General features: G+C 44.1%; 2 protein-coding genes and 1 long non-coding RNA gene across 3 annotated transcripts in view; 2 read left to right on the plus strand and 1 right to left on the minus strand.

The window, feature by feature from the left end:
- Positions 1–9,822, plus strand: part of LOC133117095 (ETS translocation variant 5-like) — a 10,599-nt gene extending 777 nt beyond the window's left edge. The window contains exons 2-13 of the mRNA XM_061227221.1: positions 782–886; positions 1,297–1,384; positions 1,502–1,549; positions 2,346–2,396; positions 3,629–3,752; positions 3,927–4,214; positions 4,768–5,039; positions 6,316–6,378; positions 6,724–6,792; positions 7,301–7,470; positions 7,620–7,721; positions 8,060–9,822. Of these exons, the coding sequence (XP_061083205.1) occupies positions 839–886; positions 1,297–1,384; positions 1,502–1,549; positions 2,346–2,396; positions 3,629–3,752; positions 3,927–4,214; positions 4,768–5,039; positions 6,316–6,378; positions 6,724–6,792; positions 7,301–7,470; positions 7,620–7,721; positions 8,060–8,287 (1,551 nt within the window). The 5' untranslated portion in view covers positions 782–838 and the 3' untranslated portion in view covers positions 8,288–9,822. The remainder of the gene's footprint in view (positions 1–781; positions 887–1,296; positions 1,385–1,501; positions 1,550–2,345; positions 2,397–3,628; positions 3,753–3,926; positions 4,215–4,767; positions 5,040–6,315; positions 6,379–6,723; positions 6,793–7,300; positions 7,471–7,619; positions 7,722–8,059) is intronic.
- A 4,056-nt stretch (positions 9,823–13,878) lies between these two features.
- On the minus strand, positions 13,879–20,126 carry LOC133116980 (uncharacterized). Its single transcript, XR_009705914.1, has 3 exons — positions 20,011–20,126; positions 17,186–17,283; positions 13,879–17,066 (listed from the first exon to the last, which is right to left on the minus strand). It is a non-coding gene; the product is annotated as an uncharacterized LOC133116980 (long non-coding RNA).
- tnfaip6 (tumor necrosis factor, alpha-induced protein 6) lies at positions 18,570–27,543 on the plus strand. Its single transcript, XM_061227012.1, has 6 exons — positions 18,570–19,019; positions 21,647–21,784; positions 23,201–23,362; positions 24,286–24,514; positions 26,221–26,261; positions 26,440–27,543. Exons 1-6 carry the CDS (start codon positions 18,920–18,922, stop codon positions 27,114–27,116), a joined length of 1,347 nt encoding a protein of 448 aa, XP_061082996.1. The 5' UTR covers positions 18,570–18,919; the 3' UTR covers positions 27,117–27,543.
- The last annotated feature ends 158 nt before the right edge of the window (positions 27,544–27,701 follow it).

Raw genomic sequence — 27,701 nt, forward strand, 5'->3', positions numbered from 1 at the left:
CTTAGTCACTTTTCAGGCAGACTTTTCAACTTGCAGTGCAAGTGCAGTGGACGGGCTACACTTAAACTGGTTTTATTCTTACTATGCATGCTCATTTAAGTCAGTGATTCAGTGCTCGTGTTTATTCCCCCCCTCAACTCGTTAATGTAGTTGTCATTTAAGTAATTTTATCATGTGATTCCTTTTAAAGAAAGGAAATTGGATGGATCATGCTTGTTTGTCTGTGAGAGCACACTGATGTTCTGTAATGCATCACCACCAACCGTAAGGGCTAAACCAAAGCATTGCAATATCTGTCTTCCAGCAATGTAGTGTGTTGAAGCCTTGACTTCTGTTTGCATTTGCAGTTCACATATCCAAGCTCTTTCCTTCCCCCAAAGACCATTTACTGTGCTGCTTTTTAAAGTGATCAAAGTCCTCTTGCACCTTTTGCTTATATTGCATTATCCTCTAGACTTCCGATGGCAATAAAAAGAATAATAACATTGCCCCTGTACAGTCTGTTCTGTGATTATAATTGGATGTGTAAGCACGTAGGGACGGCTAGCCACGTAGCCTATCGAGGGCTTGTATCTGCCAGCTAATTGCTCGCTGCGTTTGCATTTCGAGCTGCATGTGTGCATCCGTGCGACTCTTGCAAGGGACACCAGACGCCAAAAAAGGGCTTGTGGGTAGTGTTTGAAGCCAGCTCTCGCCACGTGGGATGAAATGAATTTCTGGCTTGGACTTAGCGAGTGTGAATTTGCTCTCACATGCTGCATTTCTCTTCTTCTTTCTGCAGAAAGAACAGGCAGAGCTCAGCCAGAGCCCCTCTGGGAAGCACAGAGGCAAAGGCACTATGGATGGATTTTACGACCAACAAGTCCCCCTTTTGGCCCCCTCAAGTGTAAGTGTTTGTGTGGGTCCTAGTCCTGCTCCCGCATAGTATAATGTTAGTGTAGGTTTTGTTTGTATCCTTCCACAAATATTGGTGTATGTTTCTTCTCCCACCCCAAATGTATTTAATAGCTCACTGTTTTAAGCCATTCTAAGTGTTGTTTTGCTTAACCTTAAAGGTACAATAGGTAGGATTTGTGTTAAAGACCATTGTAAATCCCTTCCTGTCTTTAAAAAAAGGCTCACTGACATGTTGACTCACCCTCTGTCTGTGTTTATAGTCCTTAAATTCGGGTTTCGAAATATACAGTTGACGGACCGACACTCTGTACCAAAACATTGTATAGCTGGAACTTTTTATTTTGTCTGGGGAGAGGGCAGGAGCTTGACAATACTTATCTCCTTCTCTCCTTTTTCTAGGATAAATCCCATATGGAGATGTGCTGCAGACCAATCGGTGACAGAAAAAGGAAGTTTGTCGACATTGAGCTTGCTCAGGACACCGAGGGTAATCACACCTATTTAAAAAGTTTTTCCCACTTCATGAAGTTGATAATGATGATAGTAATGATCAAAACGATACATTACGCTAATTTGTATTATCCTCCCATTCTCCCATCTGTAGAGCTCTTCCAGGACCTGAGTCAGCTGCAGGAAGTATGGATTGCAGAAGGTGAGCTCTCCAGACATCGCTGAGTGTGCATTGATTTTAACTGTACAGATTCATGTTGTTTAGACTTTAGTGGGCTTTTATAGCCGACCTCGTCGTTCCATTCATCTGGAATATTCCATTTTTATCCTCCAAACTTTGTGATGGTATCTATCTCTGATCACTACCGGAGAAAATATGTGGGAAGGTTGAAAATAATGAGATGGGGTGGGACTTTAAGGGAGTTCAATCTTGTCATGTTTTTCAAGCATTTTAGGTAAGGTAAGGAGACGATACAAACACTCCTACTAAAGCATGACTTGATTCAGTTAAATCTGGAGAGAGTATATGGGGAGTGGGAGGTTGGGCTATTGTTAAACCTGCGCCTGGTTTTTGAACTATTTTTACTTCCTCTAAACATGGCAGTACAAAGGAAAGCGATATAAATAAGCATCTGTGCTGATGACGACGATTTGTTTTAATCCATGTATTATGTATTTATAGGCAAAAAAGCAGCCCACACTTTTTAATATGTGTAAAGTACAATCTCAGTGTCCTCCTTCTGAAAAACCACCCACAGTTTTTCTGAAATAGGAAGGCTGTTTCCTGGCAAAGCACTTATAAACCTGCCACATAAGTGCCAATATCTCTACATGCTTTGAATACCAGTTGAACACTGCCCTGTGGGGTTCTGAAGATGGTGACATTGTGGTGGGCTGGCTGCCGATTCCGTGTTGTTATTGTCCACACATTTTGTACCACCATCTTGTACTATTGTACTAGGACGCTCCTCTTATTTACTCTCCTCTGGTCTCCACAGCCCAGGTACCTGAGGATGAACAGTTTGTCCCAGATTTCCAGCTGGATAACCGTGAGTATCTTGGATTCTTCGATGTATTATTCAAAACCGGGGGGTGGTTTGGGATGCAGGGTGAGCCAGCTTTTAGCGTTCTCCACCAACCCGTCGCTGCGGAGGAGGGGGTGGATTTATACGATTGTATGAGTGCATGTCTGGCTGCAGGATGTCAGCAGAATCTGCCATCGAGGGAGAGACCGAATGTTTCAAGTGGCATGAGAGGAAATGGCTCCTGTGGTGGGATTTCAGAGATTTGATCAACAGCTGTGTTCAGGCCAGAGCACTAATTTGCTGAAGAATGACTTTAGCTGAGAGGATGTCACATGGACCTTTTCCTCTCCAGCTGGAGCTCTGTACAGTCGACTGTACAGTACTCCCCTAGATGAGGTTGTGGCACAGCTGTGCTGGTGGCACTGTCTATGGGCATGTGAAGAGCCTTCTCTCGCCCTTGCTGATCCTACCTGCAAGGGCTAATGGGAAGGCGGCTTGTCCTGACACAGCCTCTTATTGAAGATCAGTTATCGCTGCAACCATCGACCTTTCTAATGCGAGACCTCCTCTATTCTCACACACACACACACACACACACACACACACACACACACACACGCGCACGCACTCACTCACAACACTCACCGGCATGCACACACTTGCTTGAACAGAAATGCATGCTCCGTTCTCCCTTGTTTGGAGACTTTCCTCAGCCTATTGGCAATACCCTGGAGGGCATCACATGAGGAGACTCTAATCTCATCTCACGCTCGCATGCACATAAGCTGCACTCGGTCCGCCCACAGAACGCCCTGATTGGAGCAGCCCCTGCTCTGCCACTCTTTCCCATGGAGATGCAGTAGCATCCACTATGGCCCATATGTCACTGGGGTTCAGCGTGCCAGCCTTGAATGACTGTTTTCTTATTGTTGAAGCTTTTTGGCTTCGCTTGTCTCATGGAGCTGGCGTGCAGGTGCACCCGAGTGGGGAGTTTGTGTGTGTGTGTGTGTGTGTGTGTGTGTGTGGGTGTGGGTGTGGGTGGGTGTTCGGATTTATCGGCCTGTAGGCAGCTTTTGCTACGTTCGCTAGTCTGTTTCTGATAAAAACCCTTTGGTAGTGCTGTGCCCATCCGTGCAGTGTATGCTGTATGCATAATGATGTAGACTAGCAAGACGTTACTCGCGTAGTGTGTGAGAAGACTGGACCTAACACCGTCTGTAGAGTGGGTCTGAATACGCGCACGCTCTTATTTACAGTGGTGTTTCATGGTCTCCCGTCCACCAAGATCAAGAGAGAGCTGAGCCCCTCCGATGACCTGCCCCCCTGTGGGCGGGACCAGACCCTCACACCCTTCGGAGAGACCTGCCTCTACAGTTACAGGTGGGTCTGGGAACAAAACTCGAAAAATTCACTTATTCATTATTTACAATGCTTCGCTATTTTGCCACATTCAGTTCAAACATAGAAATGTTTAAGTCATTCCAGTGTGCACCAATGAGGAAAGACGTTCCCTGTTTTGCCTGTTGCAACCTATTCCCATCCCTGTCTTTGCAGTGCCTATGACACAAAGCCAGCCGTTGGGTTTCAGCCACTGACCCCGCCATCCACACCCGTCTTGACCCCTGGCCCGTCCCACATGACGGGCAGGCACCCGCTCGATGACCAGACCCCTCCCACGGCTGTTTCTCAGCCAATGGCGCTGCGCCCCCTCCACAGACAGCCCGAGGCTCTGCCCTCTGAGAACAGCCAGAGGGCCCACCCCCTGCACTGCCAGACCCCGCCCTTCGCAGTGCCCTGCCCCGCCCCCGGGCACCTGGCGGCGGCTTATGGCCACGCTCACAGGTGAGCAGCCCTGCCCGCCAACCTGTTCCACACAGCGAGATGTTTTAAGCTTTCATCATCCATGTGCTGGGATGGGCCTGTTGTAAGTGGGCATTGTTGCTGGCTGTGAATGAAGATCATTTGGGAATTTTATTTGAATTAGTTTGGAACACCAGTCAGTGTGCCGCACAACATCCTCCACTATGCCTCCAGGAAAGCTACATTTTTTCCCCCTTGTTAGTAGTAGTAGTAGTAGTAGTTATTTCTTTATTTCGGTCCTTATCAACAATTTTTACATAATGAATGCGCGTAGAAATAATGAATAACAATATTGACTGAAAAGGTGTAGGCTGGAGGTTTAGCTTATTACGCCTACACTTTTTATGTAATATATTCACATATTCAACCCTTTCACTACTAGGTTTAGTCTATACAAAAACAAAACATCATAGAAACAAAAACAAAAGTTCAAAAGGTTTCATACACAATTATAATCAAATATTGCTTTTGTTGTCGATGGAAAGGCTGTGTGAGATTAATGACTGAATTGAATACCCGCTCCGCCCATCTCCAGGTTCCACAGACAACTCTCAGAGCCCTGCCTGCCGTACCCCCCCTCCCCCTTCTCAGCGCAGCCACCCCCGCACACCCGGTCCGGAGATGGCCGACCAGCCTATCACCGGCAGATGTCCGAACCTCTGGTGCCCGTGCCCCCCAGGGTGTTTAAACGGGAGCAGCTGGAGCCCTGCCCTGCCCAGCGGAACAGCCCTAACATGGCCCCTCCACACCCTGCCTTCCACCCCCCGCCCATCAAACAGGAGCCCCGAGAGTTCAGCTTTGACTCGGGTGAGTGACCAGGCCCTAAGCCTCACCCATAAACGCAGATGTTAAGGTCGTCTGATAAACTGTTGCTCTGTATTGTGCTGTTGCTCTGTAACTTCACCCAAAAACAAGAAACGGAGCACATGAGGCTTAAGGGTTATAAGCACATTTAATAAACGGTATTAACAGCTATTGGCATTTTTTATAAGCACCTTTTAACACAGTGCTTTGAAATAGTATGTTACTGCAGGAGAAGTTTGTCAAATACTAGACTGTGTGTGACTACAGTAAAGTGTTTTCTCTTACAGTATATGACATAGCAACTGTACTAAAAAGGATTATCACTAAGCCAGCTGTAAACCTATTTTGGGAAATTCACACTTCACTTTAAATAAGGCATAACATCAGGACATCCATGCCTGATATAGTGAATGATGATTATGTAATGATAACAACTGAGATGGTGATGGAAGCCCTATACCTCCCACTCAAACACGCACTGGATTAACCTGCACCGTTCTCTCACTCTCGCTCTCTCTCTCCAGTCTTTGTGCAAAGAGCAGTGACGTAACATCAAATCCGCTTAGCCTTCGACAGCCTTTAAATACCCACGTCAGCATAAAGGCCCAGTGTGTGTGTGTGTGTGTGTGTGTGTGTGTGTGTGTGTGTGTGTGTGTGTGTGTGTGTGTGTGTGTGTGTGTGTGTGTGTGTGTGTGTGTGTGTGTGTGTGTGTTTATATGAATAGGCATGTGTGCATGTGCACAGATTGTGTTTATACATGTTAAACAGCGATGGGGGTTGTTTCCCAGAGGCAGCTGGTAGGGCATTGGTTGGTTTAAGCTTTGTCCACGGGGATATAAATGAACTGATTGGTGGGAAAAGGCCTTTGGAGCCTCCTAAGGCAGGCAGCATGAGCAGCAGTGGGTTTAGCATAGCTACTAGCCTCCTGTCCCAGATGTGGGGGCCTCTACAGTCCTGCTGTTGCATCAGAGTGTATTGCGTAAGTGTAGTTATACCCCTGCCATCAACTGAGATTCTGGGGGGGAAAAGAAAGAAAAAAAAGAATTGGCCATGAAAAACCTTGCGTGTATGGGGAAAGTGTGCTTTTTGTGGCCTGCTGTGATTTATGAGCTGTACTGTATTACAGCTGTCCATGCTCCAAACTTCTTTCAAATAAACGGGGTAGAAAGGCAATAAAATCTGAAGACAAAAAGGAAAGAGTACAGTATTCCACTGAGACTGAAATGTCTGAGGTTGTGTGTGAAACTGCTTGACGGCCCGCCCTCTCCTGCGTTTACAGAAGTGCCCAGCTGTCGATCTTCATTCGGGAGCGCCGCCCACTTCTACTCGAGCGGCCACAACCGTAAGTGACGCTGGAGAGGATGATGTGTCACTTCAAGTGATCTCATCTGGGTTTGGATATCGCGGGGAAACGTAATTACTCTGACATTTGGAATAGCCAAAAGGATGATTAAGATACAAAACTGAGCTTGTTCAAGAGGACAGATGTTCGTGTTATCAGCGGTGGAGTCCACTCAGCCTTTCTGTGTAGGCTTCAAGCTGTCTGTCCTCAGGCAGGATGATGCAAGGGACCTGACATTTATTTCATTGTTTTTCTTTTTTTAATGCAATTTTTGGAAACAGTCTCTCTCTGTGGAAAAAGGTTTTCCAGCAATCCTCTGACTTGCGCCCCACCCTGTGTTTGTAGGTTTTGGCTTTGACGGAGAGTCTCCCTCGTACTATGACGATGCCTGTGTGGTTCCTGAGAAACCAGAAGGTACGTGTGACACAGGGCTGCTTCTTCAGCTCAGGCTCCCGGGCCCTGGGCCCACCTCTTTAATCCAGTTTATACCTCAATATCACTGCATTAACCCAGCCACGTAAACTCCTCTTGCCTGTTCTGAGATGGTTCAGCCTGCAATGAGCGCCTGGCCTGTATTGTAGTGGTTAAGGTACATGACTGGGACCCGTAGGGTCGGTGGTTCGATCCCCGGTGTAGCCGCAATAAGAACCGCACAGCCGTTGGGCTCTTGCTCAAGGGCCTTTAACCCTGCATTGCTCCCGGGGAGGATCGTCTCCTGCCTAGTCTAATCAACTGTTTGTCACTCTGGATAAGAGCGTTGACCAAATGGCATTAATGTAATATAATGTAATGTAGTATAATGTAATGTAATGGATGAACCACCTCAGGGCAGCACAGTGCCATGTACTGTTGCTGCTTACAGTGCTGTTGAGCCCTGTGTCTGTGCAGTGCTGAGTGTCTCTCTGCCTCTCTCCCCACACAGTGAAGGTGAAACAGGAGCCAGGCGTGTGCCGTGACGGCGCCCCCTTCCAGCGCCGCGCCTCTCTGCAGCTCTGGCAGTTCCTGGTCACTCTGCTGGACAACCCTACCAACGGCCATTTTATCACCTGGACCGGCCGTGGCATGGAGTTCAAACTGATTGATCCAGAGGAGGTCAGTCTGGTTTCTGTTTCTGTCGAACACTTGAATAACACACAAATAGACTTGCGACGTGCTGTTTGCGACGTCCTTATCTGCGAGAACGCGTCTGAGGCCAAGTGATTGTGTGAGGCGGTTACTGATTATTCTTTATTGTCTCTCAGGTGGCCCGTCGCTGGGGGCTGCAGAAGAATCGGCCAGCCATGAACTACGACAAGCTGAGCCGCTCCCTGCGATACTACTATGAGAAGGGCATCATGCAGAAGGTACGGCAGGGTTACTGTGATGTCATGCAGAAGGTACGGCAGGGTTACTGTGATGTCATGCAGAAGGTACGGCAGGGTTACTGTGATGTCATGCAGAAGGTACGACAGGGTTACTGTGATATCATGCAGAAGGTACGGCAGGGTTACTGTGATATCATGCAGAAGGTGAAACAGGGTCACTGTGATATGATGCAGAAGGTGAAACAGGGTCACTGTGATATCATACAGAAGGTGCAGCAGGGTCACTATGACGTCATGTAGAAAGTGATGCCTATTGGGCCTTAGAGACAGAATTCAGTACAGTGATGCCTTTCTCTTTCTCCGTGTCTGATTCTCAGGTGGCTGGAGAGAGGTACGTCTATAAGTTTGTCTGCGAGCCGGAGGCGGTCATCTCAATGACGCTCACTGACAGCCAGAAGCCCAGCATGAAGCCTGACCCTGACGCTCTGCCCAGTGAGGACAGCACCCTGCCCCTCGCCCACTATGACCACAGCGCCTCCTTTCTGCCTGACGCAGGGGAGCACTGCCTGACGGGGCTGATGTTCCCTGATGGCTATGTGTACTGACACCCCCGAGATCCCCAAACCCCACTGCCAGACAGGGAGACCTGACCTCTCCTCAACTCGTTTTTACACCTGGGACCAAGGAGGTACTGACAGCCTGGACTCCCAATCGCTCTACTTCCTGCTGGAAAAGGGGAGTGGTCTCTGTTGCTATCGGGAACAGGGGTGAGGCCGGTTCAGTGGGAGGTTCTTATAGCACTGGAAGCCCGACACAGTTTGTTGTGTGGACAGCATGAACTGTAGCCAACAATCTGTACCGACAATCTCTTTTTCTTAAAAAAAATGAGCTTATAAAATATGAGAATCTTAGCTAAATTCTGCGCTATTCTATAGTTGCCTTTTTGGTCAGCAGTTATTTTTGATTCTTCTTTACAGAAAAGAATATATAAGAATATAATAAGACAAATAATATGAAACTGAAGTAAAAAAAGAAAAAAAAAAAAGAAAAAAAGGGCTTTATTTTGCAAAACAAATTATATGTATATTCCTTTGAGGAACTGATCAACAAAAGTGTATTTACTGTAAATATGGCTAATATCTAATGAACGCTTGGTGTGGGTTATACCACTCCACCAGAACTTCCTTCTCTTTATGGGCTGTTCTGTCCATGGGCCTTTTGATTGCATCTGTAATTATCTTGGATTGGCTCACTCCAGTTATTATTGTGTGCCCCGTTTTTATGGGCCCTGAGAATCGCTCATTAAGCTATGCTTTTTCCGTGTAGACGTATCGTACGGAGTTACCGCATGAACCCCCCCTCCTCCACACAAAACAAAGCATGAGGTTCCACTCTATAAGCTGCAAACATTTGGAAATTCAGCTACACTAGGGCACGAATCTGCACCTCCTAAGCGGTCAGCTTTGATAAAGTCATGCTTGTTAATGCTCAATAGGAGATTTTATTGCACTATTCTCCACACAGATCCAGTGCGGATATCCTGAACGCTTCACTTTTCTGAGAGTTAGGGAGTGCTACTCTGCAACAATTCATTTCTGCTGTTTCCTTTCAGATCTCAAGTAACCGAACCCAAGGAGGGATGCTTATGTAAAAGCATAATTTATAAAAGCACTTTGTGTTTCGTAGGGAAATTTTATTTTGTATAATTGGAGTAGTGTTGTACTAAACCCCTGTGGGGCGGGGCAGTGCATGCTGGTTGGCTCCACCCCCCACCGTTCCCCTCTGCATGGTGCATTCACACCAGCAGCTGCTCGCTCACTGTCCTACACAAAACATGTCCTTCATTTTCAGGACTAAGTGAAACAGATTTCCCCTCAATGCCTGCACTGCGTTTATTGTATATTCTGGATAATTCTGCCTCTTATAGATGCATCTGTCCCCGTGCCATTTCTGGGAGGTGCCATAAATGACAGCTTTTTCTGAGTGAAGGGTGGGGCTTTGCTTGAGGTATGCCTTGTATGTTTGCTCGGCGTCACCTGCGGTTGTATGAACTCCAGGTTCAAGCCTTGCCCTGGGTAAGGAGCAGTGAACTCTGCTAGGTTTCCTGTACTAAGTGCAATAAACTCTCCCCTCTGATTAATTCCCAGTGTCCTTTGCTGTTTTACTTTCTGTCTGGCAGGGCAGGGTCACTTTATGACAGAATGTTACTGCAGGGTCTTTATATGATATTCAGAAGCTATAAAAATGTTCGTTCATGATACAAGACGGGAAGGTACAACATGATCATGTTGACAGCGTGTAGAAGGTACAGCAGGGTACTCATGACGTAGTGCACTTGGTGTTTATGGCATCGTGCTCTGGTACATCTTAGGATCAACTCAGAGGCTAGTAGCTTGGCATTCCCTGGCCCATTGTGGAAATGGAACAGATTCTGAATTTTCCTTAAAGTTATGAGCCATTTCTTTTCATAAACCCTATCCAGTGCTCTGTCCAAGCCGAAGTGCTCCCCGATTTTGACGGTTCGAACTCAATTTCCTGATCTCCCTGCATGACTTCAGCAGTTCTGTATACTACTATTGTAACGCATGGTTACTTGAGTTACTGTCCTTCCTGTGAGGTTGAACTAGTCTGGTAATTCTTCACATTTCTCCTCAATTTTTATGTTTGGTCTGAACAAGAACTAAATCAATTGACTGCATGTTTTGTTTTTTTGCATTGAGGTGTGCAGGTCTACCTAATAAAGTGGTAACGGAGCATGTTCATTGCAGATGTTTCACACATCTGCACTTCATTTTGATTGTGTAAGATTTCTAACTTTACCTGTTCTTCCAGCCAATATTTTTCTGTAAGTAATCTTATACATGTGACTAAATACCTTCCTGTGTTCACTGGTGAGGACGCCTTGATACTGTTTGTGTTCTTCTCATACCTGGAACAGCTATAACATAAAAGGGAAAATTAACTTTTTTTTATTGCCTACGCATTAGTCTATAGCAGGGGTCGGCAACCCTGGTCCTGGAGAGCCGCAGGGTGTGCTGGCTTTCGTTGTTACTTGGCATTAATTGATCAATGAAAGCCGTTGATTGCACAGTTAACTCACCTCACCTGGTTTCTTGGGTCTGAATCGGTTGCTTATTTTAAGGTGGAGACGAAAGCCAGCACACCCTGCGGCTCTCCAGGACCAGGGTTGCCGACCCCTGGTCTATAGGAAAGGATTTATTGAGGAAAGCTGCAAATGTAATTGGGAAGAACAAGAACGTCAGTCGAATGCAACAGAAGAACACCTGCGCATTAAAGATTTAAAATACATTAATGCATAGATCTTACTACTACTTAGTACTGTGGTACTGTATCCATGTGGTATCTTTTTATCAACTTTATTGATATACTGTGAGGCATTCAGCCTGTCAGTACTGGAAACATGAGCTTGTCCCAACTGCATATCATATAGGATGCTAGCATGCACTGTATGCTGTACAGGAGGGGTCCCCAACTCTGGCCCTGGGGAACCCCCGGTTCTGCTGGCTTTCATTGTTAATCAGGACCTAACTGATCCAATAAAGCAGCTGCTTACACAGTTACCTCACATGACCTAGTTTTTGTACTGGGTCTAAACTGACTTTAAGGACAAAACTTGCATACCCTATGGTTTTCCAGGATCATAAACTCTACAGGATGATACTGCTCAGTGTCTTAGTGAATAGCCCATAGGTGGGCGACACTTTAACTTTAAGGTTTTAGCGCATATCTTTCAGTAGTTTGTAGGGTTTATCCCATTGGCTTTTCCCATTAACTTGTTGTATAACACGGTGATCAGATCACTTTCAGCAAGCTCCTTAACCTTAGGCGTCTAGTACGAGACAAAAATACCCATCCACATCTCGGCAGAGCAAGCTAATGTGTTTGTAAGAGAGACACAAAGCCACTGAAAGCATTCTGTTACATGTGGGGCACAGACAATGTGGTGTGGGAGAAGGACAGCATGAGACAGAAGATGTGTTTACTGTAGCTTGTACAGCATGTGCTGTGGTGATCTCCACATCACGGTGGTAAATAGACTGCTTAAAGTGCACACTCACCTATTTAAGGGCATTTTTGGTTTTGCCATTTAGACAGCACTTTTTGTACATAGCCCACAAATTTTAGGGCAGCCATAAAACCCCCACCACCACAGATGAGGCGGGGTGCTTTGGATCTTGGGCAGTTACTTTTGGCTTCCACACTTTGCTCTTGCCTTCCCTCTAATACACATGATTTTCAGAAGCCTAAGGTTTTGTAAGGGAGCAGAAGGGAATCCTAAAGTTACCCACAGTGTGACAACCACTAATATAATCTAGGGGTCTCCCTAATATAATCTAGGGGAACCACTAGAGGAGAAAAGGAAAACAGAAAACTCCCTGGCAAAACTTCAACTGAAACCGTAATGAAAACCTGGTACAAGAGGGTCTATTTTGACTTAATAGGTGAAAGAGAATATAGAAGAAAAACTGATATGGCTACCTGAATACAGGGCAACATGCCTTTAACTATATAAAGAAAAATCAGGCTACCTCTAGCTGGCTCGGTATCTGAAGCGAAATGCAACACAGAGCAGAGGGACAATGAGCCTTAAATAGAGTAGAGCCCACCTACCAATAATAGATACTTGGTCTGGTAATTAGACTGCACCTGGATACCAATTAACCAAGGCAGCAATCTGCAGGTGTGAGCCAGAAAAAAACGGTACTGGTACTGCCTGGAAAATGAGTTGGGAAACCCTGACAGGTTTGGCTTTGGCTTAACTATTTTCTCAGCCTCATAATGGCTTCCTTGACTTTAACAGGCACAACTCTGGCCCTTCTTGACACACTAATAACACGCCTCAAAGGCAAAAAGTATTGACTCAAGACTGGATACAGAAAGCTTGTATACCTCTCAGACACACCTGTGAAGCCATTTGTCAAGTGGTCATTGCAAGGATATTGTCCCAAACATGAAGTTTGTTGCATTTATAATAATTCAATGAACACCAAAAAATAAAACTGATAAAACATTTGGTTGGCCTTCACAAAGGGGAATCTGGAGCGAAATGATGACAGTATTTATTTTTGAAATATATTTCTGTTAAATGTTATTTGTTATTTGATTTATATGGATGGAGCATTGTCCACTTAAGGCAAATCTGAAAGAGGCAGAGTGAGAGAAGGAGCAAAGGGGCCCTCTAGTGGTTGTATTTATGAATCATAGACAACGTGTGCAAAAACAGTGTTGATTGAAAGGCTTGCAGTAACAGACTTTTGGGACTATCAAATGTTTTTTTGATAATAATAATATTGATAATAAATATTTATATTTTCAGTGTACATACAATAGAATAATTGCAACCACAAATTGTACATAAATAAATCTCAATTGATTTTAAAGGCTTCAGAGCCTTGCCGATACATCATCCCTTACTGCTGTCATTTACTGCTCAGTTGTGGATAACATCAATACATGCCTTGAGGATTTTAAGGTTGACCACAATTGTGTCCAACGATGTGAATTACACTGTCTGTTAAAAGCATGTACTGTAAAGGCTTTTTGCCAAAATCAGAGCATTTATCTCCCCCGCGGTGTAGTTGTGGCAACAGTGATGTGGGAAGGTTGTGTTTAAACACCCCCACAAAAATTCCAAAATGTCCAATGCATTAAATGGCTGCAGTGAAGAATTCTTTCCATGTGTTCAAAAACTTCTTCCTGTTTTTTAATGCTTTTTGTCACTACAGCCCATTTGGAAAGAATCTTTTCAAGGCTGAAAATGAAGGAAAAGCTTCAGGCTCAATGGATTGGGTTTTCTTTCAGAGCACAGCTGAGAAAGACTCAGCAAACATATCCTCTCATTGAAATATAACGGAAATATGGAACATATCACCAACCCTAGGCACTAGTTATAGATCATTGGGGAGCTTCTTAAAGAGAGCTGCACTCCATGCCTGAGGGCAACAGGAAAACACCCAGAGGAGGAGCACGCATGAACAAAGGAAGAGATTTGTGAAAGTGAGATGCGATGAGAAGAGACTGGTTGAAAGAGAGGGGGTGGGACACAGTCCAGATCACAGGCTGCTCGTTTAATAATATAAGAGAGTAAGATGGGGAGAGCAGGCAATTCAACTCATGTAGCCTTGTCATTTGTTTCGGTTTATTAGCAGATGGGATACATCACAAGTGGGGGGTTTAGGAGGGAGGAGAAATTAAGAAAACAGTTTGGGTTTCTTGGAAAAGGCTTCTTTAGCAACTGTGATGGATGTAGAGAAAACACTCAGTAAGCTCTTTATTAGGAGCATCTGTACACCTACGTACGGTTATTTAATCAGAGAATTGTGTGGCAGCAGAGCAGCAGGAAAAAGAGCAGCAGGATTGGCCATGTGGACAGAGGAGATTCATCATGTGCTGGGAACCAGATGAAGAGGAGGGAGACGCATAGTGTATGCTGGGACGTCCAAGTCCAGCGGCTGGATCAAGTTAACTGATGTGCCCATAGACACGGAGGCCCCACCTCCCTGTTCGAGTCTGTGCGTGAATCATGGGGCCAAACCGTGGGAGTCTTTCCACCCAACAAGTAAGCCACCTTCAGCTTGGCACCCGCCCATCACAGGAAGTGATGTCATAGAACAACAGCACAGTAAAAACAGCAGGGAACAAAAGCTCCCTTATCCTGTCCTCCCCCAGACTTGTGTCATTTTAAGTGGGCTAATTATGCCATGACGGCCCAGCCTTGGAAAAGGAAACCACTAAACTGCTGTAACGTTTGGGATGATTGTATCCATACTGATGTATGTCAATTTGTCTGGCTCTTTCAGTTAATCATTGATATACAGAAGTACTTCTATTTAAGCATGTTCTATCTTTCTGTCTTCCTGTTAGTCATATGTTTCAAGTGCGGCAGAAGAGTATGGTTTATATGGGGGGGGTGGCTTGATTTGTTTCTGAGGTTTATGCCAACTTCTGCTCTCAGTTATGTTGCCTTTTAACTATTTGAACAAAATATATTCATGAATCATGGCTTAAAAAACATTTTTATGAATGAACCAGCAAACCTAATGATTATCTTATTGAGGCAGGTGGAAAGAAACACATATATACTCACTGCCCTTATGGAATTGCCCACCCCTGGTTTATATTACAGGTTACAATATCTGAAAACCTCCATAGTACTGTAACAAAATAGTACTAAAATGATTAAAGCAGCAGCTGTTGAGCATGAAAGGCTGTAGAGGAAGCTGCAAGCAAACACTGCTAAGTGTCCATTTATTTATCTTGATTAATAAGAGTGCAAACATACAAAATAATCTGCCTATTTCTTTTAACTGTATACTGTATGGGAACACTCAATTTCTTCATGTCACTTTAAATCCAAGATTTAAATAAGGCAGAAAAATGTGATCAAATCTATTTCTTGTATCTTGTACAGTTTTACCGGTGCAAAGCTACCAAACAAACCAGAAAATCTTTACTTTTCATGAGTAATTTAAATGGAGAATCTGCAAGTATTTACTAATGCTCATGTTGTCCAGATGTCTTCGTTGAGGGCAGAGGGAACAAAGAGTACATTTATCTACATGCTGAAACAAAAAAGAGAGCAGAAAACCATATGGTTTTTAATAAAGAGCTGAATGCTATTCCAGCAAAATAAGTGAAGACAGTTCTCCATTTAAATATCATTTCCAGCCAAGACACACAGACAATAAAAGATAGGACTGAGCGAGAGAATTTAGGCATAGAAATCGATTAAACTCAATTCCTCTGCTCGAATTAAATTATTCAAGTGCAGCAGATTGTGGGAAGCTGGTAATTCTCAGGATTCATGGTTATTGGTTACTAGGTTTTGTCCAATTCCTTAAAAAATGCTAATCCAAGAAAGCTCTCGCATACATATAGCAGGCAATAAAGTGAAATTTGTAGGAAGGAAAGTTGTCAGTAGCAACTGTTGTTCCTTTCACGTGTGTAAAGACGACTGACTTGGTCCCATCCTGACGAGGAAAAAACTGCAAGAAGAATTGCAGAAGTATTGGTGTTTGTGGGATAATACAACATAACTACGCAGAACTCCTAGATAGTCAGCTGTCAAAATTCAGAAATCCCACAGGTTTTACCCTTAGCATAGCATATAACCTTGGTCTGTGGACAACCAGGGGTGTCACCAGGGATTTTGGACGTCATGAAAACATTTCACATTGGGCCCCTAGAAAATCCTATATTCTAATTTAAGCTATCTGTCAGTCAGGGTCCTTGGAATCATTGTAATACCCTCCCCCCAGCCTCCCAAAACCCCAGACAGTGCCTCTGCCCAAACCCCTGACTGTGCCTCTACAGTCTCTTTGCTTATAAGATTGCATTTAGCCTTCATGTGCTGACTTCACAGCTGTCTGGATAATCAAGTGATACAGCATAGGCCTAATTCTCAGAAATCGCAGTACAGCTTAATATTCGCCTTCCAGACCAACGCAGGGATGTGAGTAGTGCCGTGTCATTCTTACACAGCTGGCTCATTCCCCTCCATTCAGGGCCAGGTTTACTCCCACGGTCTGGTGTACTGTATATTACGTGAAAAAATTCACGCAAACCAGAATGACCAAGGAAACTCTCTTTGTTCTTCAAAAAACACCCCATGAAACACAGTGACTGTGTTCTGAGACCGCAAAGGGAAAATCAACATAGGACTGTTACTAATTACCCACAACTGATTATCTATTATACAGTATACCCCTCAGTGTTAGTATCCCTGATTTTTTTTAGCCTTGCTAAACTATTTTAAACATTGACTTGTTTAATATCATTTATATAGGCTATACTGCTTTGAGATAAAACATATTATTATTATGATTATGATTATGATTATTATTATTATGGGGGCGACATGGCTCAGGCAGTAAGTCTGGCAGTCGGAGGGTTGCCGGTTCGATCCCCCGCCCGGGCTGTGTCGAAATGTCCCTGAGCAAGACACCTAACCCCCAAATGCTCCTGACGAGCAGGTTGGTGCCTTGCATGGCAGCCAATTGCTGTCAGTGTGTGTATGAATGGGTGAATGAGAAGCATCAATTGTACAGCGCTTTGGATAAAGGCGCTATATAAATGCCAACCATTTACCATTTATGTAAAGAATAATCCACAACGTGGTGGTCATTACACTGTTTTAAAAAATACATTAGGCCATTTTGTATTTTGAAAATACAGTAGCGCTGTGTAAATTGTCAGGTTGGGGGAGAGTATTTCAGATAGAGGGCGAAGGACTGGAGTAGCAGAGGGAAGACTGGGAGGCTTCCTGGTGGGTATCGAAATCTCCCAGGAGGATTAGCGGGGTGTCGTCCTTTGGGAACGAGCTGAGTAGGGTGTCAAACTCACCGAGGAAACTTCCCAGGGGACCTGGAGGACGATAAACAACAACAATATAGAATTTAACGGACAGAGCGGTATTCAAAAGTGGATAAAAATAGGTTGAGGAGGTGGAAATCATCATTTCCAGGAGGGGGAGATCAACACACCTGTACCACCACCACAGCCGGACGGGGCCTGAGAGAGGAAGGGCGGTGGGAGAGGCGATGTTATCAGGTATGATCCGGGTCTCTGTAAGGACGACGAACTGTAGAGACAGGGGAGAGCCATGAGCAGTAATGAAGACAGCCTTTCTCATGGTAGACTGGCAGTTCCATAGCCCCCCGTGAAGTCCTCACAGGGGGTCAGCGGGGGGTAGTAGAGGTTGGAGGGGTTCCGTCACTATGGAGGGTCACGTCGCTGGAAGCGCCTCCAGTGGGAGGGTATGGTCTCATCTGACCAAAGCCCTTTCTTCCAATCATAACTGGCACTTGGCACACTCCAGATGCTTGGTTTTATTTATTGTGCTCCTTAAGAGCTGTCTTCGTGCCACCCTTTCAAAGAGTTTGTTATGGAGGTGCCATATTTTGGTTATTTTTGAGGCTTTGTGACCCCAAGATGCAACCTGTGCAATTCTGAAACTGTGATCCTTGGGTTCTTTTTAACCTCCCTCATCATCTTCCTCGCCATCTGTGGGGACAACATGCACTTGCGTCCTCTTCCTGGCATGTTTGGAAGTGGTACCACATGATTCACTTTATTTATTTTTGTATTTTTTTTGCCCATTACCAGACTATTACCATCGGTCTCTTCTCAATTGACAATTCTTTGGCTTTTCCCTGCTGATGACAAAGGGATTTCGCATGCATGTTACCTCACTTTCTGTGGAACTATCAAGTTAATTTCTTTCAGCCTTTTGAAACGCACATGTCTGGTGGAAGCTGATCCCAGATGAAAAAAGCATGGCTGGCATGAACACAGTTTCTGAGCATAATGCATATCGTGGAAATAATGATGTAAATGGAAGATGTTGGAGCAATTGCATTGCTTATGCATATGTAGCAATACAAATACGGGCATAAACTGATTAGGCTGCTTTCAATAATCAGGTTTGCTGTGCAAGTAAAGTCCGTATAAAAATGGCATAGTTTATACTGGAATAGAACAACCCATGAAATAAAATGTCAAAGCTTATCTTATAAAGTACCCTACCATAATTTACTTTCACCGAAGTATAGTAGCATTGTAATTAAGCTTAGCCTTTTAACCACTAGAGTTAAGTCCAGCTTCCTTTGCAAGAGTCTTCATTGAACATTGATGCTTTTATCACATCAGGCAAACATATTTCAAAGTAGATCAGGACGTATTTTGAGTATATGCTAATTGGAATAGGCTACAGAAATAAATCTTCTGAGGCATCATGACTTTTCCAAGCTCATGAAAAGGAAAAATGCAAAAAATATAAATGGAGTAGGCTACTGCTTTATTATTTAAAACGCATATACTTAGTTCAAATAGTACCGTCCAACATATATTACCGATAAGCTACCGATTGTGAAAGCTGAACTAGGAAACGTTGCGAAACCAATCCTCTGGAACGATACGCTAGTTGGCTAGATTTCATTAGCATTACTCGTCACCACTATCCTTCGAGGGGGTTACAACCATCGAGATGGTTGCAACGTGTTTTTTTTCTTTTCTTTCTTTCTTTCTCACTCCTTGTCACAGAGCTGTGTTGGAAATTCCTTGTTGACTCTGCAGGAAATTCCTTGTTTTGAGAAACGTCGCCTGACCTCACGGAGTCCACCAGCAGGCAGCGCGGCTATAAAAGTCTGGACGCCAGATTGGCCTCGGGCACAGCGCGAGCACTGGAGTTCCCCCTGTACGCGGCGCGAGACGTAGGGATGCTCCTGTTCGGACTCATCTGCACCGCCTGCTTCGTCCTGGAGGAGACGCAGGCGTGGGGCTACAAAAATGGAATACTACACAACTCCATATGGCTGGGTAAGCCCCGGCTTAAAAAAGAAAAGAAAGAAGAAAAACTGCCGACTGGAACGAACTTTTATCATTTGAAGTCGATTTATCAGTTTAGACCTCTAGCCTACTTTCATAACGTGGCGTACGTTTTTAATTTCGCAAAATGATTTATGGCCACTAACTTAATATTGCAACATTTAGTCACAGTGATGGAAGAGATCCTGTGTCTGAAATCGAGTTCGCAGGAAACAGCATTAAATAGACAAGTAGCCTACTTCCAAATGTTTTTCTATTTAGCTGGGTTAACTATCAAACATTTCATTCTCTAATAAAATGCCAGGCCACCCAGTTGCCTTTTCTAGGCGATATCTGAAACCGTCCTGAGTCTGGGCTTTGTAGTAAGTCATGCGGATGGGAGAACTCCTGAAAAAAGTTGTTGAAATTGGTGGTATTGGCCAGTTGGGGGTAGTCATTCCTCTGAATCACGTAGAAGAGGCGACGCAGTCTCGTGCAGTTATGTTGGAGGCTCCTTTAGGCAAAAAAAATAAAGGTTCTGTCGTCATGATAGGTCATCTAGCACTACCACGTTGAAAGAGCTTTTTTTTTTAAACCCCAGTGTTCTGGTCAAATTCTGAAAGATGGTGATGAGTAGTAATAGTAATAGTAATAGTAGTAGTAGGCTAGCAGTAGAATTATTATTATTATTATTGTTATTATTGTTGTCATTCTGCATTTCCTGCTCACTCGCAGTTTCCAGACCATAAGTCAGAATTTATATTGTTGGAAAATTGATGCTAGGATATATTTTGTGATTCTCGAATGCAGTTTCTGTTTCTTTATCCTATGTAATGTGGAATAGTAGGATGCATTTGCTGCAATGTTTCTAAACCAGCTTATTGTCTATATATCAACAGAACGACTGAACTGGGAACAGTCACATCCACATGCCCAGACTAAACGCATAACATCATTTATGAAGCGGCCCTATTCATTTCCCCTGCATTTAAATGCTACTTACGTGTAACGCGCGTTGTGAACGTGTCATTGGGGCGAGAGGCTAGTGCACTGCACAGAACCTCTGTAATGAGTGGATAGTGCAGGCAATGTCATCCCCTCACAGGTGAGCTTTCTGTAGAAAGAAAATCATTGGTTGTGGATGCACTAATTGAGAGGTCTGCTTCTTAGTTAAAATATAACATTCACAGGATACGTCTGCAGTGCTGTACAGTAGTTTTGTGTTGGGTGTCTGTTCATTTGAAGAGTAGAACTAATGGAGAAGACTATTATAATTGAAGGTGGAAATGTGAGCAGCCCAGCTAGATCCACTGATCTCTTGGGCTGTGTGTGTGTAGACTGTGTTGTGTGTACTGACTGCTCTATGCAGTGCCGGCTATAGACTGTTCTTTGTGTGCTGACTGTGATGTACATTCAGGCTGTTGTGTGTAGTGTGAGGTGTGTACACACTGCAGCATGTGTATGGATTGATGTGTGTAATGTGAATAGACTGTGCTGCACATAAAGACTGTGAATGTAGTGCGTACAGTCTGGGAACTCACTCAGGGAGGTTCACTTAGAGATTAACAGATTGACAATAGTATGCCCTGGACTAGGATATGTGATATATACAGAATGTTATGAGAACATTTTGTTCCAGTGAGAACTGTCCTTCTGTCCATGCCCATAGCCACTGTACTAAAGCAGGGGGGTAATCTGGAGTTTACCATTTAATGGAGTGAAAACAAAATTGGCTCTAGCCATAAACCATTTTAATGGATTGCCGAGGTTGTCTGATACACTTAATGAGCAAAACATGCCTGGAGCACACATCTGGAATCCATAAGAAACTTGTTTACTGTATGGCATGACCTTGTCCATATTGTCCTGCAGTCACAGTTCTGAGGTGCCAGCACGTTGTGACCACAGGGAGGGGAAAATGGGATCATTAAGAATAAAGATTGGCGCATCAACCCATTTGCTGTAGGTTTGAAAATTTGCGCAATCCTACCTTGTTCAAACAAAGGCGTATAGTGACTGATGGCCTGCCTTTGCGGGAATAGCCCAGAGATTGCAGTCACTTCTGGATGCAAGCCCAGATGTTGTACAGTGCTCTTGTTTAAGTTCTCATCCAAGTGAAGCGGAGAGCTTTTAAGGTGATATAGATCTCTCTCTGTACTAGCAGCTGCGCCACTGTGCTCTCTGTGCTTCTGAGGTTTATACAGTAGGACCTGACTGCTGAAGGTAAGCTGGGCTGGGTTTGGCTAGTACTTGGATGGGCAACCTGCTGGGCTGAAGTTGAAGAGAATTAACTTGCTGCTGGAAGTAGTGCTAGTCGGCCAGTAAGAGGCAATCTTCCTCTGGAAATTTTTAATTTTTAAGGGCCTGACTCACTGGTAATTGAAAAGCTTGTGGCAATTTTCAGAAGGGCAGGTGTGGTAACTCCAGTATCGTGGTCCAAACAAAACTCTCTCTTCTGGTTGCTGCCTCATCATGTCCCCTGCACCTGATTGGCTACTCAATTCCTGGTGTTCTCTGCCCATTCTGATGTTTTGGGTCACCACTGCAAATGAGAACCTGCATGGTTAAATGTATTAACTGAATTAATAAGGTAACTTTGGTTAATATGAACAATAATAATAATAATAATCTCTCTTTAGAACAAGCAGCTGGGGTGTACCACCGTGAATCGCGCAAAGGGAGGTACCAGCTGACCTACGTGGAGGCCAAAGCAGTGTGCAAATATGAGGGGGGAAAACTGGCCACCTACGAGCAGTTGGAGGCAGCCCGGCAAATAGGTCAGTACTGCCAACCATCTCACACCTACACACCCCTCTCACACACCTACACACCCCTCTCACACACCTACACACCACTCTCACACACCTACACATCCCTCTCACACACCTACACACCCCTCTCACACACCTACACACTCATGTGTCACCTACACACTCCTCACATCTACACACCCTCTCACACACCTACACACCACTCTCACACACCTACACATCCCTCTCACACACCTACACATCCCTCTCACACACCTACAGACTCCTCTCACACACCTACACACCACTCTCACACACCTACACATCCCTCTCACACACCTACACACCCCTCTCACTCACCTACACACTCCTCACATCTACACACCCCCTCACATACCTACACACCCCTCTCACATACCTACACACCCCTCTCACATACCTACAGACTCCTCTCACACACCTACACACTCCTGTGACATACACACCTACACACTCCTGTGACATACACACCTACACACTCCTGTGACATACACACCTACACACTCCTATGATACACTCCTCTCATGTCTACACACTCCGCTCACACACCTACACACCCCATATATGCCGACACACCCTCTTTCACGTACACCCCTCCACCCGATCACTTCCAAACTACTCTCCCATACCACCACACTCCCCGACACCCCCCTAGAAAAGAAATAGCTTCCCCAGGGAAGTTCGGGAGTAAATCCTGCTATGTAAGTTATCCAGTCATGTAGGTTAATCTTGCACTTCCACCAATAACTCAGCGATTCGCTATGGAGTTTACTGGCCTGCAGAGAGCAGAGAAAGAGCAGCCTGGGGAATATGCTTCCAGAAAGGTTTTCTTTGTTCCTAAACCATCTATCAGAAACATGTCTGGAGCCATCCTCCTTTCTCCCCAGGGTTTCCTCCAGCCTAAAAATGCACAATACCCTACCAGTATTGTAGACCTCCTTCTGTGGTTTAGCCCTGCTCTTTAATGAGCGAATGTTTTGGTTTGGACGTGCGTGATTGATTAATAATGTCACTCTGTCTCTGTCTGGCTGCATGTTTTTCTTGGGGGCTCTGGTTTTACTTCCTGGCTGTGGGTGCTAGAGTATAACAGGAGATAACATTCACACTTTTTGTGTTTGAACCATTTACACTAAAGAGTGCAAATACTGAGCATTATAATGCTTCTGTTTATAAAAGACTTTGTCACCTCCTCGCCCCGCAGATATAATAATGGCATCATATTACATACGAATGACAAATCTGTTGACATTATTACTAATGTGTGTGTAACCCTATAGGGTATGCATATCATGCCATGTGTTTCTAGTGAGACAGAAATGTGTATATGGTGATGGTAATCTGAGAAATGGGTTTAACCTTACTGAATGTGGAAGCCATTAACCTCCCCCCCCCATCCTACAACAGGGCTCCATGTTTGTTCCGCGGGCTGGTTCGATCGAGGCCGCGTGGGTTACCCCATTGTCAAGCCCGGCTCCAACTGCGGCTTTGGCAAAATTGGCATCGTCGACTATGGCTACAGGCTGAACAAGAGCGAGAGGTGGGATGTCTTCTGCTACAACCCCACCGGTGAGCACTGTGGGATTGTGGGTAACGGGGGGTGGGGTTTGTGGCAGTGGGAGGTGACACGTCACTGCCCCAGCCTCCTACAGCGATGTAATCTGCCGAGAATAACGCAAAAACTACTGCACTGCCTTGGTGATGGGCCACTATTCATCAGAAGTCCCTGATGAATAGTGCTGCAAAGGGTTTTGGTCTGGTTTCAGGATGTATCTTCCAAGGGTCAGTCATGCCAAGAATGGCTCTGTAGAGCTGCTTTTTGGGTCAGCGTCTGGCACTGGTTTCACAGAGCAGAGACCCGGAGCTGTGGCAAACAAAGTCTCACCACATGCTCGTTTACCCCAATCACTTTTTAAGTCATTGGACTATAATGTTTTGTTTGTAATTGTTTATCATTTATAACATAAATTATTGATAGTTTATCATTTTGTTTATAATTGTCTCTAAATCCCATATAATAAACTCATTAAACATGTTTCTTTTACCCAGAGGCTGTGGCATAAATGTAATAAAGAACTGTAAATATTAGAACTACATTATGTATTAGGTATTTGGAAAAATTAAATTTACCTGAAAATATTACTAGAAAATTTTATTTCTAACCCTGTTGGAAAACACTTTCCAAGAAACAACACAACAACGCAATGTTTGCATCTGTTTAAAAAACACAAAAACAAATAGAAATCTGCAGGCTGACAAATGGAAGACCATGAAAAGCTAAGACTGCAAGCTACATATGTTTTACTCATGACAACATTACACCTTACTTTTAATGTTCAGAACTATTACTGTTCTGCCATGAGGCATGTAACATTTTGATTGGTATGCTCATTAAAACATAACTCCATTGTCCAATTTGACTTCATCTGTAAAATGTAAAACAAAAGTGACTCCCCCACTGATGGCGTCTCGTCCCTGTAACCCCCCCACAGCTAAAGAGTGTGGAGGAGTCCTAACAGACCAGCAGAGGATCATCCAGTCGCCAGGGTACCCAGAGGAGTATGAGGACGAGCAGATCTGCTACTGGCACATCAGGGTGCGCTACGGACAGCAGATCCACTTGCGATTTCTCGAGTTTGATGTGGAGGATGACACCGGCTGTCTCGCAGACTACCTGGAGATCTACGACAGCTATGATGACGTTGCAGGCTTCGCCGGGAGGTGAACACTTCTAATGACCTTAACATTTTTCTGCATTTTCCCCCATTTTCCCTCTTCTGGGTGGAATGGCCAGTTTTATTTGTTCAGAGCTCATTGCCGTAACCTTTGGATTTTGGACAGGCAGACAAGCATTTGTACTCTCCTTTTAGGCATATGATGTCAGCCACACTTCTTATCTCACCAGTTAGTAAGCAAGGCTTTGACAGATGTGAGTCAGAAGAGGTTGCTGGTTCATGATGAAAGTCTCTCAGCCAGCTGAAACCCCCCCATACCTACACTGCAAAAAATTCAGTCTTAACCCTTTCAAGTGTCTCCACCCAAATCCCAAGGGGCTTTGGTTGAGAAAATTGAGAAAATTTCATTGGGGTTTAATGCGGGCTCAAAACAAAAGTCTAGCAGTAATTTTGATTGGTTGGAAAGGTATATGGTCGAGAGTGCTAAGTAGCACTCTTGGGGTTTTACGGTAGTTACACTTGAGTGCCATATGACTGTGGATTTTACGGTAGTTGCACTTTAGTGCCATATGGCACTCTTGGGACTGAAAGGGTTAACAAGTGTTTTAGTCTTGCATTGAGACGTAAAAGGCTAGTAGTGGAAAAGTAGAAAATATTAGCTTGTTTTAACTACTTTTAAAACAAGTTTTACTTTTTGCTTGACAAGTGAAATTCTTACCCCAATGGCAAGTCTTGAAAGAAGTAAAACTACCCCATTGACCCCACTGACAATCTTTTTGTCTTATTTATATTACTATTTTGCTGGATAAGCTTGAATATGAGACTGAAACACTTAAGATTTACTTATTTTCTTGGTTTTTGCATTGTGAGGTTGTATCGCCCTGCAGGACTGCCAACCGCAGTCAACCCTGGCACAGTCAGTCAGGGGGCCCATCCATGCGCTAGAACATTACCTTAACGGGATTAGCTACCCAGACAATATTAACCATTGGATGTCTTGTTGACTAGATTTCTCTGAATGTGAGAGCTCCCCTGTTGAGACCTGGACATCCATTCCATGTTATTTATCTGATGCTTTTATCCAAAGCGACTTACAGTTGATTAGACTACGCAGGAGACAATCCTCCCCTGGAGCGCTGCAGGGTTAAGGGCCTTGCTCAAGAGCCCAACGGCTGTGCGGATCTTATTGTGGCTACTCCGCGGATCGAACCACCGACCTTGCGGGTCCCAGTCATGTACCTTAACCACTACGCTACAGGCCGCCCTTACCAAAGCGATAACAGTTGATTAGACTAAGAAGCAGACAATCACAGTTGGAATTTCCAACTGCGTGCCTTTAGAGTTCCTACTGTGCTATATCCCTACATGCACAGGAAGCACTGCGACTGTGTGGACTGCTGATGGACTGGTCATGGACTATTTCATACCTTGTATTTCAGACAGTATCTGGTGGTCTCTGGATTCCTGGCTCATTGCTGAGAGGAACTATTGTAGCAGGAGCCTGTGGAATCCTAGTTCATTTAAACCCACTCTACCTCTGACAGAATGACAAATTATGTCCCTGTGATTTTGAATGTTATTGTTTCCGAGGCTTATATGTCAGGTGGCTGTTCAGTTCTGATACTTTTCTTTTTTCCATAGATAAACAGATTGTTCATGGTAGAATAAATGGAAGATAAACAGCACTAGTTGACCTCCACATACGAGGTTATCAAAATATTTGGCATAACCATTGAAACCTTTTTTTTTCAGATTCTGTGGTGATGAGCTCCCAGAAGATTTGCTCAGCACAGGTATACAACTAAACTTATTCACTGATTATTCACTGCTTATCAGTATAAAGAAAGGCATCATCAGCCTTTGAGAATAAGTAAGAAAAGAGAACTAAATGAGAAATTATCCTTTCAAAAGTCATTTTTACTGAGAATGGAGTTCTGCGTGTTAAAGTCCTCCATCTTGTCTCTTGCCTAGGGAATGTCATGACCCTGAAGTTCCTGTCAGACTCTTCAGTCACTGCAGGCGGGTTTCAGCTGGAGTACCAGGCTGTGGACTTGACTGAACCCATCCCAGAGCCCTTTATTCTAGAGATGGAGCCAACCACCCCTGAGCCCTTTGTTCTAGAGACGGAGCCAACCACCCCTGAGCCCTTTGTTCTAGAGACGGAGCCAACCACCCCTGAGCCCTTTGTTCTAGAGACGGAGCCCACCACCCCTGAGCCCTTTGTTCTAGAGACTTTATTCTCCTCCAACAGCTCTGATACATTTAGTCCACTGATTGACTCCACGTACAACACTTCTGATCCATTTAGTCCACTGATTGACTCCACGTACAACACTTCTGATCCATTTAGTCCAATGATTGACCCCACATATAACACCTCTGATCCATTTAGTTCAATGATTGACTCCATGTACAACACCTCTGATCCATTTAGTCCAATTATTGACTCCATGTACAACAGCTCTGATACATTTAGTCCAATGATTGACTCCATGTACAACAGCTCTGATACATTTAGTCCAATGATTGACTCCATGTACAACAGCTCTGATACATTTAGTCCAATGATTGACTCCATGTACAACAGCTCTGATACATTTAGGCCAATGATTGACTCCATGTACAACACCTCTCAGTCTTTTAGTTAATTGACTGACCAATGACAGAGCAGATCAGCTGTACCAGACTCAATCGTTTTTTAAACATACGTATGTCATATTTATGTTTTTACTTTTGTAACCTACTACTTTTTATAGTGTGGTATATTAAAAATGTACCCCATTCAATTTCTGTTCTGCTTGTGAAACAGATTTGGTCTTAATTGTTTTGTTTATTGCAAATTCACATTTGCTGAAACTTTAATCTTATTTATATTTATCAATGCCATTGAGCAATTGAAAGTTCTGATTGAAAGGCGCGAGTAGAATTTCACCTTTAAAAATGATTGAATAATTAATGTTCATTAAACTTACACTTTGAGTTTAATGAATGAGTTTGAACATACTTCACAATAAAATTACTAATTAATTGCAATTTCTCATGTAAACAGATGCTTAATTTTGTGGCATTCAGACATATACAAGTATAAACAGTGGTGATGTGTATGAATGGAAATACTGTGTGTTTATTCCTGGGAGTGTGTATTGATTTTTATGAGCTGCTGATAACAGGTTTAGCCTTCCTCATTGCATCCCTTTTACAGGGCTTCAAACACATATAAATGTCTCTGCAAA

The sequence above is a fragment of the Conger conger genome, chromosome 17 (genome assembly GCF_963514075.1).
Source record: "Conger conger chromosome 17, fConCon1.1, whole genome shotgun sequence".
Lineage (NCBI taxonomy): Eukaryota > Metazoa > Chordata > Actinopteri > Anguilliformes > Congridae > Conger > Conger conger.

What these genes read in the sequence shown, in the direction of transcription:
- tnfaip6 (XM_061227012.1), top strand. Translation starts at nt 18,920, where the DNA reads ATGCTCCTGTTCGGACTCATCTGCACCGCCTGCTTCGTCCTGGAGGAG. An exon ending in ACACAACTCCATATGGCTGG is followed by an intron (nt 19,020 to 21,646) that starts GTAAGCCCCGGC and finishes ATCTCTCTTTAG; the next exon opens with AACAAGCAGCTGGGGTGTAC. An exon ending in GTTGCAGGCTTCGCCGGGAG is followed by an intron (nt 24,515 to 26,220) that starts GTGAACACTTCT and finishes TTTTTTTTTCAG; the next exon opens with ATTCTGTGGTGATGAGCTCC.